This window comes from Dasypus novemcinctus, chromosome 29 (assembly GCF_030445035.2).
Source record: "Dasypus novemcinctus isolate mDasNov1 chromosome 29, mDasNov1.1.hap2, whole genome shotgun sequence".
Taxonomy (NCBI): domain Eukaryota; kingdom Metazoa; phylum Chordata; class Mammalia; order Cingulata; family Dasypodidae; genus Dasypus; species Dasypus novemcinctus.
In genome coordinates, this window is record NC_080701.1 from 22,225,031 (window position 1) to 22,238,704 (window position 13,674).

Below are 13,674 nucleotides of genomic sequence, written 5' to 3' on the forward strand. Positions count from 1 at the left end.
TTTGGCTTAGATAGAGTCAAGTCCAAGAGCTAAGATGTGAAAGATAATAGTTGAGCTGTTTTGCTAACACATAATAGTAATTATCATGTTTCTAACCAGTGCTCAAGATTATCCTATTTTTAAATTAAAACAAGTTTTAATTGGTATCACACATGACCAGTTATATACTGGTCAGTTGTATCTTGATGATGAATGAACAAGCAAAGAAAACAAAGACCTAAGAAGCTCAAAGAAAACTATTCTGTGAAATCTAAAGGGTGGATCTAGAGGCATGCCTAGGTGAAACTTTGTTTCAAACAGTAACATAGGGATTCTGCTCTATGTATCTGTTGGATCTCCTTTCTTCTGTGTAGACTTTATTCCCAAACCAGCTTTTTCCTTATGGGGCATTGAAAGCTAAATACAGCTCCTGGCTTATATTTCCTTAGTGTATGGTATTTCAGAAGAGCAAAGGGACTCTCTTTCCCAATGTCCATCTTATACTTGGAAGAGGAGGGAACCTTTACTGACCCTGTCAAGTTAGATCTCCTAGAGCTGTACTCAGATGACCATAACATTTTAACTAAGAGCACTTTCACTAGAATTTTAAGTAAATCCATAATTTAACTTTATTGAAACATGTAATAGTGATGAAAGAAATATTTATTGATATAATATTCTTATTGAAATGCTGTTACATTTTGAATTGCCCTTTTACATATATATATATATATTTGCATTTTTCCTGCTCTCTCAGATATCTGAAAGAGGAAAAGTATGTAGGAAAAGAAGAGATCTGTGTGATTTTACAGAATACTGTAATGGAATATCTGAAATATGTGTTCCTGATACATTATCTGCTGATTTAGAACCATGCCGTAATAATACTGCTTATTGCTATGGTGGAAGATGCCGAAATACAGATACACAGTGTGCAAGGCTTTTTGGAAGATGTAAGAATCATGTACTATTTGGGAGTTCACTTTCAAATATAGAAAGTTAGTGAGCCACACTATGGACACAATAAAAGGCATTATTTTTGTCAATCTAAATTTGGAAACAAGATTAAATTGCAATCATTACTAAAAACAACTTTAAACTGAGTGTTAAAATGGACTTATCAATTAAAGGGCTAAAATTAGGGGCTATTAGTCAAATTTCCAGACATTGGCAGAAAGAGTAAATAAAAGCATAGTAGATAAAGAGTACAAAAAAGTATGTCATTATTCAGTTATTTCTGCAGTATGAAAACAAATTTGCCTACTCTTTTTTTAGTTAGAGAAGTAGGGTTAAGGGAAAATTATGCATAGAGAGTTCCTATATACCACATTCACACTCATAGGTTTCCCTGTTATTAATACTTCATATTAATTTAGTACATTTGTTGAAATTGATGAAACAATATCACTATAATTATAAGTTGTAGTCCATTGTTTACATGAGAGTTTACAGTTTGTGTTGTACAGTCCTATAGGTTTAAAAGAATTTTACACTGTTAAAAGACTATAAGCAACCTAAAATTTATCATTTCAACCATTTTCAAATATACAATTCAGTAGCATTAACTTCATTCACATTGTGCTTCTCTCACCCTATCCATTACCAGATTTTCCCATCACACCAAACAGAAACTCCGTTGTAAATGAGCATTAACTCCACATTCCCTATCCCCATCCTGGCCCCTAATAGCCTGTATTCTATTTTCTGACTCTATGAATTTGTATATTCTAATTATTTCATATAAGTGAGACCATACAATATTTACCCTTTTGCATCTTCTTATTTCCCTCAATGTGATGTCTCCACAGTTCATCCATGTTCTAGCACATTTCAGAGCTTCATTCCTTTCTACAGTCAAATAATATTTCATTGTATGTATATGCCATATTTTGTTTATTCATCTGTTGTTGGACACGTGGTTCCTTCCATCTTTTGGCAATCACGCATAAGCTGCTGTGAGCATCAGTGTGTAAAAATCTGTTTGAGTCCTTGTTGTTAATACTTTGGGGTATACGCCTGGAAATGTGATCACTGGATCACATGGTAATTCTATTTTTGAAGCAAAAGTGCTGAGTCCTTTCTGTCTTTCCTGAGCCTATGATTTGCCCTAGGTTTGCACGCCTCGCCTTAGGAATTCCCCTATATATAGGAACCTGAAAGCCTCTTCTATTCCATATGATATGGGCTTTTCCCCACTCCAGGGTGCTCTATTAAATGTCATAAAGTCAGCAACCCTTTTTCTTAGATCTCTTCTGTTGGATTGTTTCTTACACTGCTTTAGATGTCAGTGAGCTGCTTCTGCCTGCCAGACCAGTTCTGGGAGTGTGAGCCAGAAGGAAGTATTCTGAGTCGGTACTTCGTGCTGCCTCCTGATATTATAGATTGACACTGACACACAGGCTCCTCGGTATGCCCATAGGTTTACTCTGTTCCCTCCGGGACAGAATCAGGGAACCACAATGGGTGTGTAGGCCAGCTCCAAACCATGCAGGGAGAGGGTTTGGGGAAGGGGCCAACAAGTGTGCCACAAGCACCTCCTACCTATTTTAAGTTTCATTTTCTTGATTTGGTACTTGTTCAGTTACTGCAACCTGTTAACTATTTTCTGGAGTTTTGAGGAAGCTTGCTTCGCTGGTTTTTGCTGTATGTTCAAATATTCTATGGTAGAATGGAACCCTGCAGCCTCCTAAAGATGCCACCATCTTGGTCAACCAGATGCCCCACGAGTTTCTTCTTCTTATGTGGGCAGGTTGTAGTAAATGTTTCTTCTCTTTGTATAGCTTAAGTGATACCACAAATTTACAGTGGATGACCCTTGCCCCACTTCTCTTACCTAGGTGTCTTTATATTAATTTAACCCTTTTAATTTTAATTATTTTGTTTAATATGTGTAATTCAAACTTGTTTTTTCTTTCAGTTGCCAAGGGTGCTAGTTTTCTATGTTATGAAGAAGTGAATGTTCTCACGGATCGCTTTGGAAGCTGTTACTGGGACCGTTGCTATCTTGAGTATGTATTTACAAAATTATATGTTTTCCAAATACATGTGTTTGTTTACTACCAGTAGTCACTTAATACAAATGAGAGATGAACCAATGGATATGGATGAATTTATATATTCTGTTTCATAGGATGTTATATGTTCTGAATATCTTTGTCATCATTATTTATCTTCACCTTTTGAATTATTATTCACGTTGAAATAATAACAAATAACAAATGGGTAATTTTTTTCTCCTTCATATTGCCAGGCACTCCATGTGTGGAAAACTAGTTTGTCATTGGTCAAAAGCAGAAATAATAAAACGAACTCTCTATGATATTCAATATACTTATTATGGAGGCCAAGTCTGTGTGTCTTTAGATAGCACACGTGATCTAAATAATAAAGCTAGCGATCCTACCTTTGTGGACAATGGCACACAATGTGAGTCAGAGAAGGTAAATAAAAACCTTCCTTAATACACTATGTTTTTATTAATTAAAGCATCAGCTATTTTTCTTTAATCTTTTATCTCTGTTTGAAATTATGAAAAATGTCTATGCATATTTTAACCTAGTGCCTAAATTAAGCTACAGTAGTTGAATACTTGAAAATAACATACACTGTTATCACATAGATTAATAACAATAATGATTTATTTAGAGTTGTAATCTTTCCAGAAATGTAAAATAAGGACAGGAAAATGTAAAGTGAATAGTAAACATCTCAGAATGGGAAAGGATATTCTAATATAAAAATAATAGCTCAATTACTTGGGAAAACACTTTTACTAACTATATTATAAAGTAAAATGTCATCCTGTCAAAGACCATCTGAAACAAACTGAAAAAATGTTTGCTATAAATATGACAGACTAAATGCAGACATTAATTAAAAAATGAATTTCATTATATATTAGAAAATGCATTAAAATGGATTTATATGTCTACACACATGAATTGTATGAATACATATGTATGTATGTATATGTATGTATATATATATGCTGATGCAAAAAAAATCTCATGAAACAGAGCGTATGACTGCATAACTTGTAATGAATAAATAAAAATAAGTGAATATCTGTGGTGGCTTAAAGCTGTGTGAACTCCAGAAAAATAAGTTCTTAAATTAAATTGATTCCTATTAGTGTGGAGCTGTTGTAAGTAGGACCTTTTGATGAGGCTACTTCAGGATGGGTCTTAATCCTATTACCTGAGTTCTTTATAAAAGAATGAAATTCAGACAAAGAGAAAAAGGCCACAAAAGCAAGAAGCTGAAATCAAGAAAACCTGTAAGAGAAGCTTCTGTGCGCTTTGTCATGTGACAGAGGAGCCAAGGATCAATGGCATTGCCATAATGATGCCTTGATTTGGACATTTTCCTGGCCTCACAAGCGTAAGCTAATAAATTCTTATTGTTTAAGCCAATTCATTTCATGGTATTTGCTAGAGGAGCCTAGGAAACTAAAAACATACCCAGTTATTGCTTTTGTCTTTTCAAATAGGCTTTGAACATTGTGTTAATATTTTATAGTGAGAGGGGTATCTTATTATCATCTTAGGACAAGTATAGATTAGCACATTCTTCCCAGAGAGTAATTCAGAAATGTATAAGGAGTACATCATAAATATTATAACCTTTAACCCATTTTTTATAAAGATTTAAAAAAAAATTTATTTCTCTCCCCTCTCCCCCAGTTGTCTGCTCTCTGTGTCCATTCACTGTATTCTTCTGTGACTGCTTCTATCCTTATCAGTGGCACCAGGAATCTGCATTTCTTTTTGTTGTGTCATCTTGTTTTGTCAGCTCTCCGTGTGTGCGGTACCATTCTTGGGCAGGCTGCACTTTCTTTCGCGCTGGGCGGCTCTCCTTAGGGGGCGCACTCCTTGCGCATGGGGTTCCCCTACGCGGGGGACACCTTTGTGTGGCACAGCACTCCTTGCGCGCATCAGCACTGTGCATGGGCCAGCTGCACACGGGTCAAGGAGGCCCTGGGTTTGAACCGTGGACCTCCCATGTGGTAGGCGGACGCCCTATCCATTGGGCTAAGTCCGCTTCCTGCTTTAACCCATTTTTAATATAACAATAAGAAAATTTTTAAACATTAGGAAATAGACAGTGGTGTAGAATCCTTATGAGTTATAAGAGAGAAGAAAGGTGACATTAAATTTCCATTGTTTGGTCAAATAAATTTTGTCTATCCAAAATGGAATGGTATATTTCTTTCTAAAGTGATATTTGCAAATAATTTTGGTGCCACAGAAGTATATCTGCAGTCTTATAGTGTAATGGTTTTAAGCTGTATGGACCCCAGAAAAGCATGCTGTTAAGTAACTTTAAGGTTAACCCATTCCTGTGGGTGTGGACACATTGTAAGTAGGATCTTTTGGTGAGTAGGATCTTAACTTCAGACGTGACCCATCCAATTCAGGGTGGGTCTTAATCCTCTGAAAAGAGAATGATATTCAGACAAAGAAAGAGAAGACCATGGAAGCAAGAGGCTGGAAGCAACAAAACCCTGCAGACGCTACCATGTGCCTTGACATGTGACAGAGAAGTGCAGAATTGCTGTCAGCCAGTCTTCAAGAAGAAGACATCATTTTGATGCCTTGATTTGTAACATTTTCACCGCCTCATAGCTGTGTTCTTGTAAGTTAACACATTCCCATTGTTAAAATTGTTTTTGACAGCTGTAGCAGACTAAAACATATGGTTTGTGAAACAAATCAGAGCAAGAGCTTTAAAGAGAGTAGGGTGATGAAGCGGACATGGCATTTCCACTGTCTGAATCACACTGACACAGGCGTGTGAGGATTTGTACTGAACCACAGATTGTCTTTTCAGCTTAGGTTGTCTTACTGGCCAACCCTGAGCTTTTATAATGCGTCTTAATTATTATAACTTTACAATGGTTAAAAAATAAAGCTTTTAAGAAGAAGCTGTAGCATAAAGAGTTTGTGGTATCAATAATAGCCAAAAGCATCTAAAACATAGGAAGATTCTAAAATATATTCAAAACTTCTACACTGAAAATTACAATGCATTAATAAGTAATCAAAGAAGTCCTATATAAATAGAGCAATAATCCACACTCATATTCAATGTTTTAAGATCCAATGTTCCTCAAATTAATTGGTGAGTACAATGGCATTGAAAACAAAATTCTACCAGGGGTAGTAGTGGAAATTGATTTAAAATTTATATGAAAATGCAAAGGGTCAAAAATACAAAATTAGTCAAGGTAGTCTTAAAGAAAAAAGATGGCAGCTGGAAATGCACATAACTACCAAGACTTATTATGAATTTATAGTAATTAAGACAATGCAATGCTGGTATAAAGGGAGATAAACTGGCTTAGAGAATAAAATAGAAAGCATTTCAAAGGGATTGCAGATCAAACTGTTTTAATAAACCTTATCAAGAAAATTTAGGTTTGTCATTAGGTACACTTAAAGAATTCTTAAATAAGACACAGTATGTCTTAACTATATAGGAAAATATTGCCTAAAATATCGACTAAATATTGATTAAAAATCACTGAATACTTGATCCAACATGTAGGCTGAAATATTCTGCTGGTCTGAGTTGACCCTTTAATTCAAGGTCTCTTTCTAGTTGCATCATGAGTTAGTGATTGGTAGTAATCCCTCGGCACCAGGAAGGCTCATCCCCAAGAGATATGTCCCACACTGGGGGGAAGGTAATGCATTTACATGCTGTGTTTGACTTAGAGAGTGGTGACATTTGAGCAACATGGAGGCTCTCAGAAGGTAACTCTTAGGCACCCTGCAGCTCTAGACCTAGTTCATATTTCAGGCACATACGCTCATAAGCATAGTCATCAGTATAAGGGCTCGTAATTGGACCATCTTCCTTCTTGGTCTTTGCTGTTGCACTTCGGGGAATTATTGTTGTTCCATTGGGGAATATGACAGAGCTCCCGTGGTTAGGAACTCAGCACTCCCTCAGTTGACATTTGTAACTGTAACTACTATAAAAATACCCAACATGTATCAGAACATTTTTATGTCCCCTATATTCATGCTTTGGAGACCCCCCCAACTCACATGCCCCCCATCAATAACATCCCACACCAGAGTTCCTCCCCTGCCATATTTGAACCTCTCTGTGATCCAAAATTCTTCAACAATGAAGCCTAATATATTGCCAAATTCAATAAATAGGAAATTGAAATATAGTGATGGGTTTAAAGTTTAGAAATAGAATACATAATAATTTAGAAATACTAAAATAAAGTAAAAAGAAATTGGTGTATTAATAAAATGAAAAATATTATAAAGCTTTGTTTCTAACGTTTTGCTTTTCATCACTGTAATAGGTGTTGTCCTGTATGTACAGTGGCAGGGTACTTTCTTTCATTTCTTCCTCAGTGTCTACATCCTTTCTTTTTTTTTTTCTTTCTTATTTTTAGTTTTATCTTCAAAAAACTTTTAGATCATAGTAATTCACATGCACAATATAGGGGACTCCCAAATATTCAACATCAAATCCTTTTCCCCTTTCCCCAGCAATGATCTTTTCTCATGTCCATGGTATATTTGCTGTAGCTGATGTACAGATTTTGAAACATAGCTATCAAGCATGGTTTCATTTTGGCTTGCATTATGGTTTATACTTTAGACTGTACAAATTTCTAAATTTTTTGTTTCCTTATGTTTTACATTATGATTTACATTTTAGCTTATAGACTTTTATATGCTTTCGGTGTAAGTTAACATGTCCTATATCCACCATTGCATGATCTTGTGGAGCACTTCCATTGCCCCCCAGTTGCCCTGCTTCCTTCTATTCTGTACCTCTCGCCCCCTCACCTCAGGACCCACAGTGACAATCAAACTTCACTACTTGAGGGACTGGATTTATAGAAACTGCAGCAATGCTGAGGGCTTGATTTTGAATAAAAGGGGGAAATGGCAAAGACAAATGAGTTGATATGGCTAAGAGTCTTCCAAAAAGAGTTGGGAGGTCATCAGAGGGGTCGTGCTTATGTGCAACTCAGCAGGACCCCAGAGGGAGCCAAAGTAGATAAAACCCTAGGTGCTGGTTCTCCTGAAGGCTATGGAGATCCGCAGGGTATATGGTAATGACAGATGGATTTGGAGTTCTGTGCCATGTCAGAGGACTTGCTTTGGAATTTGTGCTCCTGAGTGTGATGGAGCTGGACTCAGAAGTGACTTTTCTACACATGCCTCTTCTGTCACTTTGACTGAACTATGGTTGGTGCAAGGGATGGTGCATACTCAGGGGACTTGAATCCCTGGACTGCCCATGTGCCAGCCGGAACCTGAGCCTCAGCAGAGTTGCAACTCCTACCCTCTGGCTCGTTGGACTAACCCAGGTCAGCTAACAGGGAGGTAAAGATGGTCAACCACTACACCAGGGAATCAAGAGTGCCTACAACTGTAAGCAGAGGAATTGTATCCATCATTTATGTGGAATCTAAGCCCCCTCTTGATCTAGAGGTGGAGAGGACATCACCATCCCAGGGTCCACGGAATGGAGGAATAGGATATGGATTAGAGTGGACTTACTGGTATTCTACTATAAAACTATTGTGCTTAGTAATGGAAGAAATTGTAGCATTGAGGTGGAGCCACAGTAGTTGCTGAGGGCAGGGAGAGGGAAGAAGAGATGTGATGTGGGGGCATTTTTGGGACTTTGGGTTATCCTGAGTGATATAGCAGGGTCAGATACTGGGCTTTGTATATCCTTCCTTAACGCACTGAATGTACTGGTGGAGAGTGTGAGCTACAAGGTAAACTATTATCCATGTGGTGCAGCAGTGCTCCAAAATGTGTTCACTGAGTGTGATGCGTGTACCACAATGATGGGGGAGGTTATTGGTGTGGGAGGAGTAGGGTGGGGATGTGGGGTGTACACAGTTTTTTTGGTGATGCATATATCTTAAAAAAATACAATTTACAAAAATGATGGGGTGGGAGGGTGGGGAGTGGGTTATATGGGAACCTCATGCTTTTTATGTTTTTTGAAATATTTTTTAATGTCGCATTCTTTGTGATCTATTAAGTTTAATAAAGAAGTGTAAAAAATAAAAAATAATAAAAACAAAAAAATCACTGAATCGATGCTTCAAATTCTACAAAGATGGATTGGAAGTCTCTTTCCCTGTTCCCCTAAGTACAGTTAAAAACTTGGACACTTTATGTACACCAGACACAAGAAGACCGAAAAGTGGAGGGAAGAAGGTGGAACAGCTACGGACTCAGAATACAAGGAACAACACAGTGGTGAGTTACCTCAGGTTCCTTTTTGCTTCATCTCTCCCAGAATTGGAATCTGGAGCAGCCAGTATTCAGAAATGCCACTTGGCACCGGCTGAATAAAGTCCTGAAGGGAAGCCCTGCCCTCTTGAGCTAAAGGGGCAGCCTAGCCAGACAAAATACTTTTAAACAATGACTGCTCTTAAGTCAAACAAGACAGGGAAAATACAGCCCCACCCCCACTCCCATTACAGAGGCCAAAGGCCAAGTGAGGAGTCTAGATTTCCACCTTTTCCCAGTTCTAATAATGTGTCCTAACATCCCTGCTCCTGCGGGGTGCTATCAGAGAATCCTAGTGGGGAGCCAGGGTTTCTAGACCCTCTGGGTGGTAATGAGCTATGCTTCTCCTTAATCTAATTGGAGAATATGTGGAGAACCCGGATGTCCAGCTGCGCAGGAGGTGAAATGCATGTGGAGTCAAGGAAGGCCACAGGGCAGCAGTAATGAGGTAACCCTGCCCTTCCCAGTGAGGGTGGTATGGCTAGAGGCTGAGAGGAGAGCCTGCCCTCCCCCTTCCCCAGCAGAACTAGGACCACCACCCATCCCAACTCATTGATTAATGGAGCCTTTCCTTCCAAACATACTGCCAATGAGATTGCATCCCCGATTTCCCCCAAAGCACTATGAAAGGAGGGCTCCTAAAACAATTGAACAAGATCCAGAATTTCATAACATAATGCCCCAAGTGTCTACTTTTCATCAAAAGTTGCTTTTCATGCCCAGAGCCCAGAAAAGTTGGACTTGATTGTGAAAAGACTTTCAACAAACACTGCCACCAGGGTGACCTCAACGTTGAATTATCCTACAGAGATTTTAAAGCCATCATCATTAAAATGTTTCAGCAAGCAAGTATGAGCATGCTTGAAACGATGGAACCAATGGGAAATTTTGACCACAGAAATGGAAGACGTAAGGAAGAACCACAAGGAAATTTTAGAATTGAAAACACAATAATCCAAATATACAACTTAGTGGTGGGCTCAACAGCAGAATGGAGGTTACAGGACAAAATCTCAGTGAACCTGAAGGTGCAACAACAGCAATTACTCAGTCTGAACCACAGAGAGAAAACAGACTGAGAAACAGGTATGTGGGACACAGCAAAAGAAATACCATTTTGTAATACTGTCATCCTGGGCAGGAGAGGGGAAAGAGTGCAAGGGTGGGAAAATATTTGAAATGCATGAAAATATTCTAAATTGGGCAAGAAACATAACTCTACAGATTCAAAAAGTTGAGTGAACCCCATAAAGGATAAACATAATGAAATCCACAGCAGGAGGTCTCCTAATCAAACTTATGAAATGTAAAGACAAAAATATCTTAAAAGTATGGGAAGCAGACTTGGCCCAGTGATTAGGGTGTCTGTCCACCACATGGGAGGTCCGCAGTTCAAACCCCGGGCCTCCTTGACCCGTGTGGAGCTGGCCCACGTGCAGTGCTGATGCACGCAAAGAGTGCCCTGCCATGCAGGGGTGCCCCCGTGTAGGGGAGCCCCACGCGCAAGGAGTGTGTCCCATAAGGAGAGCCGCCCAGCGTGAAAGAAAGTTCAGCCTGCCCAGGAATGGTGGCGCACACATGGAGAGCTGACACAATAAGATGACGCAACAAAAAGAAACAGATTCCCGTGCCGCTGACAGCAACAGAAGTGGACAAATAAAAACCCGCAGCAAATGGACACAGAGAACAGACAACTGTGGGTGGGGGGAAGGGGAGAGAAATAAATAAATCTTTAAAAATATATATCTTAAAGCAGTGAGAGAGAAATAACACCTTCCCCTATAGGAAAAGTAGAATGACAGCAACAGAAATAAAACCAAATGGGAACTAAACATACATATGACACACAAGACAAATTCCATGCTTGTTAACTAGCCTCCTCCTATACCTCAGAATACTGTATGACCACCAAAAGCTTTACTCATTGCTCTTTTCCAAGCAGCGATTCTTTGCCTGGACAGGTCTGATCATTAGCCCGTGCCCAGCTGGCCACAGACCCTCTCAAGAAAAAAATAAAAATAAAATAAAAGGCCTGTTATCATCATCTCACTCTGGAAAGTCTCTCTGCACCTGGAGTTTCAGTTCTTATTTTCATTTTATTCAAAGATCTTTGATTCCTTTCTCTGGAAAGTCTCTCTGCACCTGGAGTTTCAGTTCTTATTTTCATTTTATTCAAAGATCTTTGATTCCTTTAATGCTTGATCTGGGTAATTTATTTGGTTCTATCTGGCTGTTACAGGAGGAGATTTAGCTTATCATGAATGTTTGCTCTGCCACCATTTTAAATGAAAGGTCTTTTTTGGAGCTTTCTTTATGTGAAGAGGATTTATGTGAAGATGATTTGTCTTCATTTGAAAGCTGGCTTTTAGGCCACAGTACTTGCAATTGTATAACTGGATGCTTATTCTAGAACACAGGCACTATGTTAGAAGCCCAAATTTTGTAGGACAGTAAGTTGGTAACTTTAAGCAACAAAATACTCTTCTAAATGTTCTCCTTTGGGATAAAAGTGTCGTGGTGGTTCCCTCTTGTAATTGAGAGAAAGCAGGAGGTGAGTGGTAGTGGATGTTGAGAGTTGACTAGTTTTGTCAATTGTTTTGTGGACAGACTTCCACTGTTAACTGCAGATTTTAACCACAGGTCCTTCCCCTACAGTTTTTTCTGTTTTTCGCCATGACCCTGAGCCTGTGGTGCTTTGGAGCATTGTCAGTCTCTCTCCTTTGCCATGGTGCTATATGTGGTTGCTTCCTCACTCCATTTTATCCATCAACAGGCTTGCATTTTATTTTGAAATCTGAGAAAGTTCTTGTATTTTTCATTTTCTAGCTGCCTCTTTCTAAATACTCTAAATAATTAGAGTAATTAGTTAGGAAGGAGGGGCAATTTTGTGTTTTGGGATTCTCAATTTGATTAGAAACTCATGTGAATATTTAAAAAATTCATCAAAAAAATTCATCAAAGATGTACTTTGTTTTAATTTATATTTTCAGTTTCTAGAGAGTTTGGGAAACAGACTTCATTACCTTAGCTTCACAAAATGTTGGTCATTTGTAGAAAATAAATTTAATAAATATCTACGTCTACATGTATCTTTACCTATATCATTATACACACACATATGCATGTATACTGCATGCATATATAGAGAGATTTTATTTCTTACTTATTAACATAAAGAAAGGTATGTGTATCTCCCCCTTACTAATTGCAATAAAAATTCTAAATTACAGACTCATAAACTGAGTATTGTAATATAGTAAATGAATAATATATACATGCATATAAACATTATTCCAAAACTTCAAGTTGCCTTATTGGTTGTGATACAAAGCTTCTTTGAATTTACAATTTATAAGACTTAGGAAAGGGAATGGTTTATCACACTGATCCTCATCCACACGTGTGGGCTTGGGGAAAAGAGCGCATCTTCATACATTTATTTCAAAAATGAAAAAGGATTATTTTGGGGTCTTGAAATTGTTCAGAAATAGGTAAGCTAATCATCAAATGAATAAGAAAATATGCTCAGATAATCCAGACATTCTCCCTTATGAAATATGTTTTTTTGTGATAGTAGGGGCTTTTTTGGAACTCCCTAATAAGACTGCTTCTTGGACACTATTCATGTTCTCTTGCTCTGACAGCAAAGTCACATGTGTTAGTTCATTCTCAAGATACCATTCTAACCATTGACCAGGATGAAGTACTTTTAGAGGGGCTCCCTGCTTTTCCTACCCATTATAGAGGAAGCAGCTGCACATTGAACTGTTTACTTCAAGGAATTGCATCAGAACCATGTGTCTCAACTTTTCCTGGCTTACTTTTCCCTAAAAACCAACTCAGTGAAATAAGGCTAACTTATTATTTATTACCTTGATGACAAAGTTTATGGGACAGCAGAATAAAAGTTTTGTAGAAAGTAATGCTGGCAAGTCCAACAGTAATTCTTGCTGACTTCTTCAGAGTACTTTCAGTTAATAAACAAACTATTTGTCCTCTCTTTATTTCTCTGTGGTGATAGACAGCAATAACTTTTAAGCAATTCATCATATATTGTAAATCGCATCAAGTAACATTAGAACAGCCAGCAGGTCATCTTAGTGGCTGTCCCCAAAGACACTCAAATTAAAAATTTGGATAGAGGAACATTTAGTATGAGAAATGGAGTGTACATTATATATAAGATGAAGTAAATACATATATAATAAAATGAGCTTGTATTTAATGAGCAACTACTCTATGCCAGTCATTGCTATTATATAAATTATATATATAATATTATATGTATACAAAATGACTATCCCAAATTTGCAGGTAGATAAACCGAGGCATGAAGATATTAACTTGCTCAAGGAAACATTAGAGTGTGAAAGATAAGAGATCTTGTCATTGAAGTGGGAACAAAACC

The 13,674-nt window shown here is 37.8% G+C and overlaps 1 protein-coding gene across 3 annotated transcripts in view; it reads left to right on the plus strand.

The window, feature by feature from the left end:
* LOC101438304 (A disintegrin and metallopeptidase domain 3-like) overlaps positions 1-13,674 on the plus strand; it is a 116,545-nt gene that overhangs the window by 80,599 nt on the left and 22,272 nt on the right. For 2 of the 3 annotated variants that reach the window (XM_058289867.2, XM_071212665.1), the window contains exons 14-16: positions 737-932; positions 2,897-2,987; positions 3,230-3,419. In XM_058289867.2, the coding sequence (XP_058145850.1) occupies positions 737-932; positions 2,897-2,987; positions 3,230-3,419 (477 nt within the window). The remainder of the gene's footprint in view (positions 1-736; positions 933-2,896; positions 2,988-3,229; positions 3,420-13,674) is intronic. The other variant, XM_058289868.2, reaches the window with a different exon arrangement.